Source organism: Callorhinchus milii, unplaced genomic scaffold (assembly GCF_018977255.1).
Source record: "Callorhinchus milii isolate IMCB2004 unplaced genomic scaffold, IMCB_Cmil_1.0 Scaffold12, whole genome shotgun sequence".
NCBI classification, from domain to species: domain Eukaryota; kingdom Metazoa; phylum Chordata; class Chondrichthyes; order Chimaeriformes; family Callorhinchidae; genus Callorhinchus; species Callorhinchus milii.
Genome location: NW_024704753.1, coordinates 18260105 through 18276816, shown reverse-complemented (window position 1 = coordinate 18276816; position 16712 = coordinate 18260105). Strand labels below are relative to the sequence as shown.

General features: G+C 46.2%; 1 protein-coding gene across 1 annotated transcript; it reads left to right on the top strand.

Annotated features, from left to right (window-relative positions):
• The first annotated feature begins 866 nt into the window (after positions 1–866).
• sec13 (SEC13 homolog, nuclear pore and COPII coat complex component) lies at positions 867–12661 on the top strand. The gene is made up of 9 exons (XM_042339727.1): positions 867–1007; positions 3295–3339; positions 5833–5948; positions 6502–6653; positions 7099–7232; positions 7558–7691; positions 8267–8387; positions 9448–9594; positions 10961–12661. The coding sequence occupies exons 1-9, from the start codon at positions 1005–1007 to the stop codon at positions 11069–11071; spliced, it is 963 nt and encodes a 320-aa protein (XP_042195661.1). The 5' UTR covers positions 867–1004; the 3' UTR covers positions 11072–12661.
• The last annotated feature ends 4051 nt before the right edge of the window (positions 12662–16712 follow it).

The following is a 16712-nucleotide window of genomic DNA, read 5'->3' as shown; positions in this document are numbered from 1 at the left end:
ACCCACAGGGGGTTAGGGTTAGGTGGTAAACCAGTTAGTTTGTCCGTTCCCCCCCCTCCCCCCACTCAGGCTCCCCTCACTCCCTCCCCATTTGCAAACACTTGTGAACCTTTTTGACCTGTCCTCCCGACCCAGGCTCAGGCTGTGGAGTAAATGTGTAACCACTGATAGGTATTTATAAATGGATACAGTGTGTAGGTTAGTTGTAATATATATATACACATATATATAGGGTGTCCTATGGCTCAGTGGTTAGAGCTCTCGCCTCGCAAGCGAGAGGACCCGGGTTTGATTCCCGGGCGGGTCAGGGGGAAACCTCGGGCAAGTCTTCTTACTCCACACACACCTCTGGTTACCAGCAGTAAATAGGAACCCGGTTGTTAGTCGATTGGCGGATCGCTTTTACCGGGTGGAGGGGGAAATAAGCCCTTCACGAAATGACTGAATAATAATAAATCGGTCGCTTCGATTCCACGACCGTTTGTGTGGGTGGGTGTGGGGGGTCGGGAGGGGGGGACTTGGCTGCCGGGCCTTTTCGCCCTTGAGATACACAGTCACTCCACTTCGGACAGCGGGTCCGGGGCGAAGCGCTTTCGGGGCGTCTCGGGGAACGGGGACGAGGCGCCGTATTCGACTGCGAGGATTGTGATCAACATCGTCAACGTCATATTATTATGGATGTATTATCTGCAGCACAGCACAGCACAGCTGCCGCCTTCATTTGGGGGTGAATTGGCTGCTGGTGGGGGGGGGGGGAGTGGGGGAGGGGAGTGTTGGGGATATTTTCACGTGGGGTCCTTTTCGCCCTCGGAACCTTTCTCTCCCGGGGTTTGCCCGGGGGGGGGCGGGGGTGTGGGGGAGGTACAACGCGGTGACACAACCGGAAGTGAGTCCCTGGTCGGCGCCACGTCTGAGGGAATCCCCGCGCGGCGGCGGCGGCGGTTTGAGCGGAACAGACACCACCAACACCACCATCAGCGACAACAACACCGAGCGGCGGAGTCATGGTGAGTGTCCCCCGGGGAGGAGGGAACTCCCCCCCCACCCCCGCGGGGGCCTGGGGGGGGGATAGGGAGGGGCTGTGCGGGGGGTTCTATCCTCACGCCTTTTGCTGTGGGGCCTTGTGTTTATGTGGTGGTCTCCGGTCCTCTGCAGTGTCTGTGTGTCTGTGTGTGGGGGGTGGGGAGGGTCTTGTGTTCTCTGCAGTGTCTGTGTGTGTGGGGGGTGGGGAGGGTCTTGTGTTCTCTGCAGTGTCTGTGTCTGTGTGTGTGGGGGGTGGGGAGGGTCTTGTGTTCTCTGCAGTGTGTGTGTGTGTGTGGGGGGTGGGGAGGGTCTTGTGCTCTCTGCAGTGTCTGTGTGTCTGTGTGGGGGGTGGGGAGGGTCTTGTGTTCTCTGCAGTGTCTGTGTGTGTGGGGGGTGGGGAGGGTCTTGTGTTCTCTGCAGTGTCTGTGTGGGGGGTGGGGAGGGTCTTGTGCTCTCTGCAGTGTGTGTCTGTGTGGGGGTGGGGAGGGTCTTGTGCTCTCTGCAGTGTCTGTGTGTGTGGGGGTGGGGAGGGTCTTGTGTTCTCTGCAGTGTCTGTGTGTGTGGGGGGTGGGGAGGGTCTTGTGCTCTCTGCAGTGTGTGTGTGTGGGGGGGGTGGGGAGGGTCTTGTGTTCTCTGCAGTGTGTGTCTGTGTGGGGGGGGTGGGGAGGGTCTTGTGTTCTCTGCAGTGTCTGTGTGGGGGGTGGGGAGGGTCTTGTGTTCTCTGCAGTGTCTGTGTGGGGGGTGGGTGGGGAGGGTCTTGTGCTCTCTGCAGTGTCTGTGTGTGTGGGGGGTGGGGAGGGTCTTGTTGAGCTTATCTCTGTTTTGTAACAAAAAGATGATTCTATCGCTTCTCGAGGCCGCATCAGGTTGAAGCCGCTGCCGTTAATCCCCCCACCCCCCCCCCCCCCGACCCCCCGACTCACTGTCACGACAGTCCCGGCTCCTGAGGCTACAACACCCGTCGCTCTCGCTCTCACCAGGTTAAAGACATCCCTGTATTTAGTGACCGTTTACTCATTTCACGCTGAACCCCGGCGGCCAGCGAACGGCAACGAAGACCTCAGTTCGGGCTGATTTGGTGCTTTGTGCACCGACGACGACGACGACGACGAAATGACATTCGTAAAGTGCCTTTCACGTCGAGAGGACGTCCCACAGCGCTGGACAGTCAGCGTTTCGGACACGAGCTGGGGGTCGAGGTCGAGGGAGAGTGGTGGGCCGTGGGGGAAGCAAGGAGATCGAAAGCACGGTCGATGAGGAGGTTCTTGAGACGCGTCTTGAAGGAGGCAAGGGAGGCGGGGGGGGGGGGGGGCAGAGTGGCAGGCTGGAGCCCGCTGAGCGGAGGGAGCGGGTAGGATGCTAGAGGGTTAGGAGGTCGGAGAGGTAGCGGGGAGCAAGACCGTGGAGGGCTTTGAAAGTCAGGACCAGGGTTTTAAACTTTATCCTCTGTGTGATGGGAAGCCAGCGGAGTCGGGCGAGGATGGGGGTGATAGGATCGCGGAGCCCGGTGCGGGAGAGGACACGGGCTACAGAGTTCTGGATGATCTGCGGCCTATGGAGGGAGGAGTTGGGGCGTTTGCACAGTCAAGCCTGGACGTACATATGAGGGTTTCACCACCTTATCCATCCCAAGTCTTTGCTGTTTACTCAGCAGTAAGTAGGAACCCCGTTGTTAGTCGATTGGCGGATTGTTTGTGGGACATTATTGTGCGCAATTGGCTGCCGCGTTCACCCACAAATATACAGTCAATTCACTTTACAGTGTGTTCTGTGAAGCGCTTTGGGACGTCCTCCCGACGTGAAAAGCGCTATATCAAATGCAAGGATTATTATTATTATTGCTTTTCCGGGGATGATAATCCCTTTAAAAAATAATTAAAAAAAAACAATAACGTGGTCACTTCAATCCACCACTGTTTGTGGGGACGCTGCTGTGCGCAATTGGCTGCCGTGTTTCCCCCACAAAATATACGGTCAATTCACCTTACAGTATATTCTGTGAAGCGCTTTGAGACGTCTCGAAGACGTGACAAGGCGCTATATCAAATACGAGGATTATTATTAATTGGTTACTTTTGGTTATTTGTGGTGTTATGTGGACAGTGAGGTACTGTTATTGGCCATTCTCTCTTGCGGAAAAATGGGTGGAACGTTGATGTTGTAGAAATAGATTTTAATATATGTTTGTGTTTTCTGCTAAATGCTTGGCATGATAATGACCAGGTGCTGTACAATGCATTTAATTATCTTTCTCTCTGGTTTTTTTTTTAGGTGTCTGTAATTAACACAGTGGATACATCCCACGAGGATATGATCGTAAGTGAATCGTTCATCAGCAGCTACGAAAATGGCATCTCTCGTAGGATTTCTATTCTGGCTAATTGCCCCAGTTAAACATGTCGTAACTTTCATTTCGTGTCAGGAGCGTAGTTCAGTCTTAAGTGTGAGGTGTCCTGTCTGGTTTATGACATAGATAAACTCGAGAGAATATTTCCCAATTGTTGCTGACTCGGCACCTGAGCACAAGTTTGGGGAAGGGCGGCTGATGTAAGGAATAGAAGCATCACACTCGTGTCGTAGGACGTGCCCTTTCAGTCTAGTTTTTTTGGTGGTTTTGCCGACCCGCACCTGTATTTCATCTCCCCCCCCCCCCCCCTCAAGGCTGCGGAGTGAGGAGTGTGGTTTCTGCGTTTGCAGGCACTCAGCGACCAAATTAAAATCTTAATGGCCTCGGTGAGAGACATCGTCGAGCGTGGCTGACATTCAGAGCAGTTTTACACTGCAAGTGCGGCGGCTGGGAATTGGAGTACAATTGCCCAGTCTGAATTAACCCGAGGCCCTTGGCAACCTTTACAAGGGAAATTTATAGGGTTTGCCTGGCATGGTTTCTGAGGCAGGATTCCAGCGCTGTTTGCCAGGATCATTAAGATATCTAACAGCTGGAGGAAGAGAGAACTGTGGGGCTTCCAGGCAGGTAGCCTCCCACAATACAGTTCACAAATCCCAGTCATCGAGATGGGTTGGGGAAATAAATAACTTGTTTTATATATAGCGCATTATCATGTTGAAATGTCTCAAAGGGTTTGACAGGAATGAAATATAATGACCTTTCCTGTGAGCTAGCCCTTGTCTTATCGCCTTTTCACAGTGAATGTAGAACTTGTGGCTCTGGGGAATTGCATTGTCAGCTCAAGTTGATCCACTACCACAGTATTTTTTTTAAAGTCTTTTGTGATCTCAAGTGTACTTTTGTTTCAGCGGACACACGGGACAATGTTGTGCATTGTTCTGTCTATTGTAGAACGGGGAACGGTCTAATGAATGAGCTTTTATTCTCTTTCTGAAAGAAACTGCCTTGTCTTATTCCACATTCTGCGCAGTTGCCTCAGATTTAACTATTGACCATCACTCAGCTGACCTTGCAGTGATTATTCCCCAGCTATTAAAGGTGGATATTTCCAGATATCAATGTTTGCAGAAACATTGAAACAGGAGGAGGCCATTCAGCCTCTCGAACCTGTTCTGCCATTCTATAAGATCATGGCCGATCTGTACCTCAAGTCCAATTACCCGCCCTTGCCACGTACCCCTTGATACCAACAAATATCTAACCACCTCAGTCTTGAATGGATCCATCATCCACAGCCTTTTGGGGGAGGGAGAGAGTTCCAGATTTCCTCTACCGTTTGGGTGAAAAACTGCCTCCTGATTTTACTCCTAAATGGCCTGGCTGTAATTTTAAGATGATGCCTCTCCCACCCCTACCCCCCGTTCTGGATTTCACTTGACCTCAAGCTGCTCTTCCCACATTTTCTAACAGCTGATTCGGAAAGTCTGGTGAGGCCTGGAGCAGGTACATTGTGAGTTCACTAGAGGGTGAGCAATAACACATGGATACCAGAGAAAGCAATTAAGAACAACAAAAGACTAAGTGTATTGCAGTCACGAACACCCTCTCAGCTCCGAATATATGCTTTAGTGAACACTGCAATTATTTTTAACAGTGGGACTGGCAATAAAATCCAATGCACGGTCCAGATAATGCCTTGCAATTTCTCTTGTTTCCTTTCTATCACACTATAAGGGCTCAGTGTGGCGGGGTGAAATCAATGAATTCATTATCATTTGCTCCTCCAGTGTGTTGAGAGGAATGTCGTGCCAAGAAGAGCAAAGTAATGTCAGTGCAAATTAATTTTGGTAACTTAGGGAGGGAGAGGAAAGAAAGGTGGATTATCACCGCTGTGGTTATGATTTTAATAATCATTAGAAGATGTTAATTTCATAGTTGCCACGTCATACTGGGAATGGTTGAATCTAATCTACATTTCAGATTAGGTAGACCCTGGTTCAAATAAAAAATAAGTCACTTAATCCATGACTGTTTGTGGGACATCGCTGTGCGCAATTGGCTGCCGCGTTTCGCCCACAAAATACACACATATACAGTCAATTCACTTTGCAGTGTATCCCATTAAGCGGTTTGAGACGTGTAGAAGATGTGATAAGACGCTGTATCAAATGCAAGGATTATTTATTATTGTTGTTGTATAATGGATCCCCATGTATGGTTTGCAGGCTGGAATATAATTCAGGGGCTTGTCTAAATTGTATGTACACTAGTAGCTGCCTGGAGTGAATTACGATCACCCCTTTCCTACCTCACCCCCAAAAAAACCCAAGAAAAATCTATTTAGAACCATGAACTTTAACATTGCTCGTACTCACCACAGTGCTGAATCATTTCGGATTCCCACCAGTGTGACCTCTTATGTTGTACATTCACCTATTTTTCCCATGTTTTACAACCAGCACGATGCCCAGATGGATTACTACGGCACCCGCCTTGCGACATGCTCCTCAGATCGATCTGTGAAAATATTTGATGTAAAAAATGGAGGCCAGATACTGGTGGCTGACCTGAGGGGGTAAGTGGGATGTTTGTAACTTTAGGTGGGGTACTTGCTCTAATCCCCCTTGCCACTTACTTACACTGAAATAATCAGCTTGTGGAGAAGAGCAGGACTGACCTGGGATAGATTCCTAAGAAGTGCCCCAACTTGTCCTGTAGCGCAGTGGTTAGAGCACTCGCCTCGCAAGCGAGAGGACCTGGGTTTGATTCCCGGGCAGGACAGAGCGAAACCATAGGCAAGTTTACTTACTCCGCACACACGCGCCTCTGTTTACCACAGTAAGTAGGAACCCGGTTGTTAGTCGATTGGTGGATTGCTTTTCTGGGAGTAATAATCCCTTCAAAAAAAAAAAACAAATCATAATAATTTGGTCATTCAATGCACGACTGTTTGTGGGGCACTGCTGTTGCAATTGGCTACCGTGTTTCGCCCACAGTATATTCTGTGAAGTGCTTTAAGACGTCTTGAAGAATTGATAAGGTGCTATTATTACTGCGTTATGCAGACCTTGGATTATCCTGAATATCTGCATATTTATTTTAAATTAAAATACCTTTATTTTGTTCAGTCATGAAGGTCCTGTGTGGCAGGTGGGCTGGGCTCATCCTATGTACGGTAACATGGTTGCCTCCTGTTCCTACGACCGCAAGGTCATCATTTGGAAGGAAGAAAATGGAACTTGGGACAAGATGTACGAATATACAGGCCATGATTCTTCAGGTAACGATGCCACTTTATCACACGTGTTCTTGCAGCATTGAAATCACACTGGTTCGTGATGAGATTTCTTTCACATCTCCTTTTTAAAAGTAACTTAATGACGACATGAAGCTCCACTGTTCCTGGTTACCTAGATGAGGAAACCTCATGGAACACAGGAACAGAAGTAGGCCATTCAGCCCCTTGAGCTTGTTCCACCATTTTATAAGATCATGACTCGTTTGCTGGGCAAAAGAAGACCAAGGTCCATCCAGTTCTGCTTCCTCCATCCCGGCAGTCGTTTGACATGTCGTGTCCCAAACTATACACTGTATAGTTCTGAATTTATCCCCTTTCGATCACAGTTATGTGTGCGTGTGTGTGTATGTGGTTGTACAAAGATAAATTGGTATCCAGCAGATGATATGAGGTAAAGCCATTGATAAAGGACTCTATTCTTTTGCAGTGAACTCTCTGTGCTGGGCACCCCATGAGTTTGGACTGATCCTTACATGTGGTAGCTCAGACGGTGCAATCTCGCTGCTGACACACACAGGTGATGGTCAGTGGGAAGTGAAGAAGATCAGTAATGCACACACAGTAAGAAATTATTTTCTAAAATAATACCTTTGCTGCGAGCACATTATTGCTTTTATTTTTTTCTTAAAAAAACTTGTGTATTAAGATTTACTAATATGTACAGGAGAAGGTAATAATAATAAATTTGGTTACTCCATCCGCGACTCGTTGTGGGACACTGCTGTGCGCAATTGGCTACTGGGTTTTGACCACAAAATATACTGTGTATCCCGTGACGTGCTTTGAGACGTCTACAAGACGCGATAAGGCGCTATATCAAATGCAAGGATTATTATCATTAAGGCTAAATTATTGATGCACGTGTCTGTGTTTTTTTCCTCTACAGATTGGTTGCAATGCTGTTAGCTGGGCCCCTGCAGTTCTACCAGGGAGCCTTGTGGATCAGCCTTCGGGCCAGAAACCAAACTACATCAAGCGATTTGTGTCGGGGGGCTGTGATAATCTTGTGAAACTCTGGAAGTGAGTGTATTGGAACTCTAGGGATTGGTGGGAGGGGAGAGGAGAGGAAGAGAGTAATTTTTTGTCGGTCAGCCGGGTGTCTGACACACGCGGAAATCTATCACGGTTGCTTAAGAATCTCCAAGTCACGCTGAGATTTCCAAGCATCCCACCTACACACGGAAATCCCAGAGATAGATTGTTGGAAAGGAATGCGCTCTCTCTCTCTCCCTGGTAACACATCCTGCTTACCTAATTCCGGAAAGTATTAGGCGCAGGTTGGCGAGAGCCAAGGCTTGGAGGAGTGTGCGTTAGGGTAACTGCTGGAGTCTTACCAGCTAAAACCACACATAGCTTGCCATTAGATATTACTGTTTGGCAAGCCTTCCCACTACTTGTCCAGCTAGGACCACCCTATTTATTCTGATTGTAGGTTAATTAGGTGACATTGTGTATTCAGACATTTTCTGCTTTGCCCCAATGGCTATATATTTTGTTTGCATGTTCAAGATGAACTTCTATTCCTGTTAAGTCTGAATGATTTCAAGAAAGGCTGAGAATTCTCGTTGACACTTTGTGGCTCCCTTGTATTACAGAGAGGAAGATGGACAGTGGAAGGAGGATCAAAAGCTTGAAGCTCACAGCGATTGGGTCAGAGATGTTGCCTGGGCCCCATCGATCGGGCTTCCCACAAGCACCATTGCCAGCTGCTCCCAGGTAAGGATTGTGCAGGTTTTCTACTGTTGGGGAACAGAAACTATCTCATTGATTGACCAGCGCTTTGGGACTTCTTCCTAACGTGAAAGGCGCTATGCAAATGTAATCTGTTGTTGTTGATGCTCTGCCGTTAAACTGAAGGTTTGGGTGAAGGGCTTTGATTTAAGAACAACAACTTGCATTTGCACGGCGTCCCCTCACGCAGGGTACCGCCCCAGAGCGCTTGTCAATGGCGGCGCATGGCACGGTGTAGGGTGGGGGGAAGGCGACCGTAAGCACGGTCAGAGAGAGGAAGGACTTCAGGCATGATCTAAAGATAAGGAAAGAAGGGACAAGGCGGAGGGGTAGAGGAAGATTGTTCCAGAGTTTCGGGGGTTAGTGGCTGAACTGTAACGTTGCCAGTAGTTTGCAGAGACTAACAGCAACTGGACTGCGCTGATCTCAGGCTGACGTAAATGTCGCATTGGAAAGACTTTGGAGATTGTAAGCATTGCTGGTTTCATATCCAGTTGGGAAGGAGGTTCGAATCCTTAGACCCTGTCATACCCTCATTGGGCAGCAGGGGGTGTGAACGCCTCGTGTTCTTTGTGGATGACCGGTGATTGATTTGCGCGTCCAGTTCCCATTGTACTTTGACCGTATGGGGTTCTTCACTTGTCAGTACGTCAAGCTGTGTTACACAATACACGGTTACTGACTGTAGAGCTATGTGAGTGGGTATTTTTTTTTCTCTCCTGCTAAAATTGTGCACAAAGGTTTTGCTGTTTGGAGGGGGTTGCGGGGGCAGGGGAGGTTGCGGGGGCAGGGGGGGTTGCGGGGGCAGGGGGGGTTGCAGGGGCAGGGGGTTGACTGGCGCGGGGGGGGGAGGAATATACAGTCAATTTGCTTTACAATATATCCTGTGAAGCGTTTTGAGACGAGATGTCTCCTTCACAGAATATACGGTAAGTCAATTGACCTGTATATTTTGTGGCCGAAACCCAATATCAAATATCAAATGCAGGAATTATAATTATTACTTTTCTCTCTCCCCCCCCACCCCCCCCCAACCGAACCCCAGGATGGCAGAGTTTTTATCTGGACTTGTGATGATCCTGCCGGAAACGCGTGGACGCACAAATTGTTGCACAAGTTCAGTGATGTGGTGTGGCACGTTAGCTGGTCCATCACCGGGAATATTCTAGCTGTCTCAGGAGGGGACAATAAGGTAAGGCAGTGATTCACTTGACTGGCTTTTGAACGTGTTTGACATCCCCAATGAGTGCTAATAACCTGCAGACTGCATGCTGCGAATTTCTAAAGAGCTTCTCACAGAATTGTTTCAACAGATTGTGTTTGAGACGCATATCTGGCTCTCTATCTATCGCTTTCTTCCTCTCCGTCTCTCTCTCTCTCTCTCTCTCTCCTTCAGCATGCCTGGAAGACTTTTCTTTTTTTACATTGTTAGTTTATGAGGCCGGTCATGATTAAATACGTTTCTGGAAATGGTTAGAAAACAAGCAAGTGGAACCTAACCGAGGAAGGCAATGGGACTTGGAAAAGGAGCTGATCCTGTTGAGAACAGTCTATGAAGATATCTGCGTGGTCTTTACCTAATCCCATTAGATGAATAGCAAACCCACAAACAGCAATAAGCATTAAAACATGCCTTTAAATCATGTTTCTCTGGTTATTCTCTCTGCATTCTTTTTTCTTTGTTACCCTCATCTCTTCTGAGCTTTTTGCTTCATACTGTCCTCTTATCTATCTCCACATCAAGAGTCTGTATATAATACCCTGGAGTGTTTAGAAAATATTGGTCCAACTTACAGTTCAAATAATCCTTATAATCAACTCTGAAACTCCCAATTAGGTTCCAGGGATTTGTCAGTCTACCGAACCAAACATCTGAATCTCTCAATTTCTTCCTGGACTGGAGTTCCCTGCAGGGGTCCACGCACCCTGTAGCTCCATCAGTGTTTCAGATGATTTATGTATATTTATGTATATGAATTCTTATAGATAAATCATCTGAAACACTGATGGAGCTACAGGGTGCTAACCTTCTTCGTTCTGTTTCACAGGATGTTTTCTACACAGCCTTCTTCTGGCCTTCCAGCAATGTCGCTCTTCAACTTTAGATGTGTGGAACTCCCATCACACAGATCCCTCGCCTCGCTTCCTCCCTTGCTTCCTCTCAAGACCCTCCTCTTCGACCGTGCCTACGGCCACCCTCTTACCCTGCCCTCCAATCCTCCTGATCCCAACCCCCTGCTCGGGTCCAGATCCTTGGGATGTCCTCCCAACTCATTAATGTCATTGGTTGTTGTGTCTGAAAGCTCAGTGTTATTCAATCTGATGGCTTGACTGACTGATGGTAAGTGCAGTCAAATCGTTCAGGTGCCTGCCTTTGAACAAAATGCTTCCGTTCTTAACTAGCAGTCCTCTGTCGGATGGTTTTGTGGGATAATATTACCATTGGAAATAGTGGAATGTGTCCTGTGTTGCTCCCACTGGTTTTCAGAGGTCAGGACAAAAGTAATGCTTGTTTATCATGTTTTCTGTTTCTGTTTGACCTCTTATCTAATCTGCAGGTCAGTTTGTGGAAGGAGAATGTGGATGGCCAATGGGTCTGCATCAGTGATGTCAACAAAGGCCAAGGAGCTGTGTCTGGCATAACAGAGGGCCAACAGAATGAGCAGTGAGGAGGGAGGAATTCCGCAGTAATGCTACTCCGAATTCCACGCTTGACAAACGATATGGATTCCAAGAAAACCAGGAACAAAAGAAATGAGTTATTTAGTGTCCCGGAGTCTTGTGCTGTTCGCAACATCATCTCAACAGAGGGAAACTATCACTGTGAACTCTGTTGGCACTCAAATGAAAGTGTCTTGGCCGTTCAGCTGTGTTCAGAATGTCATGTAGATATTTGCCGGCTCTGGAGAGAGGAGAGAGTATACTCTGGTTCAGCTGGTTGCGTTTATACCGTGAAGTGTTTAAAGGAGTCATGTCTAGACATTTGCCCAAGGCTGTTTATTTGTTAATGTTTGTCCCACAGAATATACAGTCACTACATTTTACAGTATATTCTACGAAGCGCTCTGAGACATCCCGAAGAGGTGATAAGGCGCTATATCAAATGCAAAGATTATTATAATGAGTTGAGACATCTGTAAAAGGTAGCTAACGTTAATTTACAAACAGCACTACATTCTATATCAAAAGGAATATTAACACACTCCCAACAGTTCGTATTCCTTTTGATAGTCTCCTTTGCTTGTCCTTCGAGCCCTAGATGAAGTCTTGCTCTCTCAAATAAGAGAACAATAGTCAAGTACATTTATTTCCGAGCCTTACGGCCAGTTTAAACAGAGAACCTCTTCACAAATGCTGAAGCACAAAATATCCTTACCTCGTTGAACAAACATTTAACTGTATTGAAATGATTTTATTGCATATCCTAAGTTGCTTCTTGACTCGTTAAATACCTCTAAACGTTTTTTTAAAAAAAAACTAACTTCGGAGTTATTGTAGTTAACTGGAAGGGGATTGTAATTGAGTTTTCTGCTTCCGTGCATTTTAGGGACAGATAACTTTTGAATTCAATTGGACAGTGAATAAATTCTATTACTAACCAGACAGTATCTACGTATCCCAGCTGAACCTATAACACTTCTTTGAAATTTCTTCCCAAAAAAAATAATAATAATTGGGTCACTCAATCCACGGCTGTTTGTGGGGAAGCTGCTGTGCGCCATTGGCTGCCGCATTTCGCCCACAAAATACACAGTCACTACACTTTACAGTATATTCTGTGAAGCGCTTTGAGGTGTCTCGAAGACGTGATGAGACGCCGTATCAAATGCAACGATTATTATTATGTAAAATAAGTCTCTGAGACTATATTCTGGAGTCGACAGACCTCTACAGATCAGTCTGAACATGATGCTGAAATCTCTACGCGTACAGTAAATCAAACCTCCAGCTGAAAAGCAGTGCTCTTTAATTTCATCATGACTTTGGGAGGAAGGAAAATCCAAACCGAATTTGACATTAGTTGTATTGCCCTTGATTTGAACCGAATTTTTAAAAGAAATTAAGGCACCAGAAATAAATAATCTACAAGTTGCCATCTTGTTATAAGGATTTTGGTTCTCCCTTCCTCTTCCGTTCAGTTCTTATAAACCTCAAACTCATTGGTTTGTATTAAATTGTTTAATAAACTGCTTGTACCACGTCTTTTACTTTTATGTGTCCTTTTAAAAATAAATAAAATAAAAAATCTTTAGAATGTAGATCCTTCTAGATACGCTCTTCTCATTTTTGACAAAAAGTTCAACTTCTGTTGGGTCAGCCTGGCTCGGTTTGTAGCATTCTCGCCTCGGAGTCTGAAGGTTGTGGGTTCAAGCCCCACGTCAAGACTTTGAACTCACAATGCGCACTTATGTACAAATGCAATCTTGTTTTTATGCTCCAGTACAGTACTGAGAGTGCTGCATTGTCAGAGGTGGATGAGACATTAAACTGAGGACCTTTCTGTTTGTTCAGGTGGATGTTAAAGATCCCATGGCAGTATTTAAAAAGAGAAGGGAGTTTCTCCTGGTAATTTCTCCTGATAGTTTCCGGCCAAGAATTCCTTCAAATAAGATTGTTCATTCACTTTACGGTTGATGTGAAAAGCGCCATATCGATGCAAAGTTTATGACTGTTTACCAAGCTCCCTCCTGGTTTTACAACGCTTGGAGCTGTGTTGACTGTTGATTTTCAATTCAATATGTGGGGAAATGGTATCCTGTAATGTGGGAAGATGCTGTCTCCCGTTCTGTTCTTATCACGTTCTGGGTTAGCAAAGCAATTGGACTACTTTTGCTCAGCCATCAAGAGCCAATGTTTATTGGAAAGGAATTTAGATGCAAGGTACCTTGGTTTATTTAGCAGGAAAAGTGATTGAATAGAGAACAAATTGGGATGTCTCCAGCCATCAGAATTCCGTTCCTGTGGATGAGTATTTATTTATACATCGTGAAGGTCCACTTGGAGGAAAATGCTTAAAATATTGACAACCTGAGTGAAAATCCCAAACTGCATTGCGATTCTTATCAGTGCATCACGACGTGGGAATGGGAGGAAAAAACTGAGAATATGGTTTATACACCCACCTCAGGGTAAATTTCTTTTAAATAAAATTGATCAGAGACAATTAAAATCAACTTGTAGTTTGATCCCAGAGCAGAAATCAAATCATTGATAATACTGCCATTAAGTTGCTGTAGAAAATGTTTGCCTTTCAGATTTTGACTACTTGAGGTTTAATGAGCAATATTGCAATGTAAATGTTAGCTCCCTAAGGCGTGAATGCAAATGGGCTGTGCGACTGCCTTCGTAGCTGAACGTAGGAATGGGGTTTGAATAGATTTATTGTAGCTTCATACAAACAATTCGCTGGATAATAAACCTCAATCATGCATTTTATTTATTTTCACTTCGTGCTCTCTATGTGAAAACAATTTAGATTTTTTTTTACTGGACTGTGTGTGTGTGTGTGTGTGTTGGGGAGGGTGGGGGAGAGAGAAAGTTTTCGTACCAATGTATGGCAATTAGAAATCCCAGCAAAAATGGTGAACGACAATATATCTATTGTGTTTGGGCACTAAATTAAAATTGAGATCCCGGTCATCTCTTGGCACCTGGATTTAATTCCAGATTTGATTCCTTGAGAGAATAAAAGCGTTGTGTCTGTGTGTGTGTGTGTGTGTGTGTGTGTGGCTTTCAAGGGGTACGCAAAATGGTTTGTGGGCAGTCTCCATGTTAATTCCCAATGGGTCGTCACTCTTGGTACAAAAGTATCTTTAATTCACTACCAAATTGGTAATCTGGTTAAAAGGCCACAGGACGGCCGTTGTTAGAGATGAAAATGTCGTACTGGTGCAGTTGGGCAGTCCTGAGTTGATACGTTGGGGGCAGAGTACGCAAACCTTTAGTGTCTGCATCTAACTATACTAACCTGATCTTGGCTTTGCCTGGTACTGGGCAGTAGCTGCTCAAAATGAGGAAGTGTTCCATTTTGCACCACAAAACCATTCACCTTTCAGCCCAAGTATTCAATAAAGATTTTAACCTTAAGACTGAATTAAAACCGGGGATGATTTTGCCCGCAAACCATGCAGTCAATTCACTTTACAGTATATTCCGTGAAGCGCTTTGAGACGTCTTGAGGACGCACGCGATGAGGCGCTATATCAAATGCAAGGATTATTATTATCATCACCTGGTGCGGTGTGGGTCAGCATTCAGTGATCCAAAAAAAAAAATTTCCAAACGAATCCAATGTGCGCGTTATTTTTAAAGATCACCTTTGAAGGGAAGAAGCTGATGTCGAAGGAAAGGAAAGACGAACTAGCTCTCTGATAGCTCTGGGTGTCAAGACAGCGCCGCAGAAAGCAAAGCAAACGTCCGCTTTTTTTCTAATCAATTGCACTTCCAGTTTCGAATTGACACTGAAGTTTTTTTTTTGAGTCGTTAAATAAACACAATAGCTCTGTGACGGTGCTGCTCCGAGCAGTTCAGAATGTGCTTCTGTCCTGTAAATATTACTGAGCCTGGAGATTAGAAAAAAAAACCTCACTATCTTGCTCTCCCAATTGACAGTGCATCGCCACTGCACAAATACTGCCTCGAACAAAAACCCAACCAATTATTCTTAGAATAAGCGAGGAGGAAAGGGTGTGGCTGAGTGTTTTCTGCTGCGATTCACGCTGAAGTGCTGTGACAGATTTCCGGTTGGCTATAGATCAGCGTCTTTTAATTTGACCAGAAATAGTCATTTTAATTGCGGAGTCCTGTAGCTCAGTGGTTAGAGCACTCGCCTCGCAAGCGAGAGGGCCCGGGTTCGATTTGATTCCCGGGTAGGACAGGGCGAAAGGTTGGGCAAGTTTCCTTACTCCGCACGCCTCTGTTTACCCAGCAGTAAGTAGGAACCCGGCTGGAGGATCACTTTTCCGGGGGTAATAATCCCTTGAAAAATAAAAAAAATAATCCTTCGATCACTCAATCCGCGACTGTTTGTGGGGACGCTGCCGTGCGCAATTGGCTGCTGCGTTTCGCCCACACAATATCCAGTCAATTCACTTTACAGTATATCCTGTGAAGCGCTTTGAGACGTCTTGAAGACCTGATAAGGCGCTGTATCAAATGCCAGGATTATTATTATTATTATATAAAATAAGTCTCTGAGATGCTACGAGCATTACTAGTGCAGTAGGTGGTGCTCCTGTGAGCCTGTTGTTACAGCCTGTGCAGAGGGAGCTCTAAGCTGTATCAAATCTATGATATACCTGACCTGGAAGTGCTTAATGTCACTATTTGGTGCAAAAAAACTTCCTTTTAACACAATTGATCGTGCAATCACAAAAACCTGCACCCGCACCCAATAATAATAATGATCCTTGCATTTGAGATCGCACCTTATCGCGTCTTCGAGACGTCTCACAGCACTTCACAGAATATACTGTAAAGTGAATTGACTGTATATTTTTGTGGGTGAATCCATTCCACCTGTAATAGCCAATGGGGAGAGAAAGACGAGCGATGTACAGAAAAAAAATACTTTAGCTCAACAAGAATAAGAGTAAAATATATAGATATATATATCTATATATTTAAAAATTCTAAGTTCTAATGTGTTGAGGTCTCCCTTCTACTTTTCGCAGAGACCAGAATGGGAAAAGCTAATGAATGTGTGTGTGTGTGTGTTTGGGGGTGTGGGGGGGGGGGGGGGGGGGGGGTGGGGGGGCGTTGACAGACAGCAAAATTGACAGATAGAGAGAACTGGACCAGTCTGGGATCTGCAGATTGGGGTCTCTATGACCTGGTGGGTGGGCTGCAGATTGGGGTCTCTATGACCTGGTGGGTGGGCTGCAGATTGGGGTCTCTACGACCTGGTGGATGGGCTGCAGATTGGGGTCTCTATGACTTGGTGGGTGGGCTGCAGATTGGGGTCTCTATGACCTGGTGGGTGGGCTGCAGATTGGGGTCTCTATGACCTGGTGGGTGGGCTGCAGATTGGGGTCTCTATGACCTGGTGAATGGGCTGCAGATTGGGGTCTCTATGACCTGGTGGGTGGGCTGCAGATTGGGGTCTCTATGACCTGGTGGGTGGGCTGCAGATTGGGGTCTCTATGACCTGGTGAATGGGCTGCAGATTGGGGTCCTCTTAGGATTGCAGAAAATAAGAGAGTTTGTAACAGGGGGGAGTGGGGGGGGGGGGTCCCAGAGCTCTGTGTAGATTGGATTCCCATTGGGGAAGGTGTATAGAGAGAGAGGGGTTGTGTCTTTGGCTGAGAGGAC

Excerpts from the sequence above, each read along its gene's own strand:
- sec13 (XM_042339727.1), top strand. Across the intron at positions 5,949-6,501 it reads CTGGTGGCTGACCTGAGGGG|TCATGAAGGTCCTGTGTGGC; the intron begins GTAAGTGGGATG and ends TATTTTGTTCAG. Across the intron at positions 7,692-8,266 it reads AATCTTGTGAAACTCTGGAA|AGAGGAAGATGGACAGTGGA; the intron begins GTGAGTGTATTG and ends CTTGTATTACAG.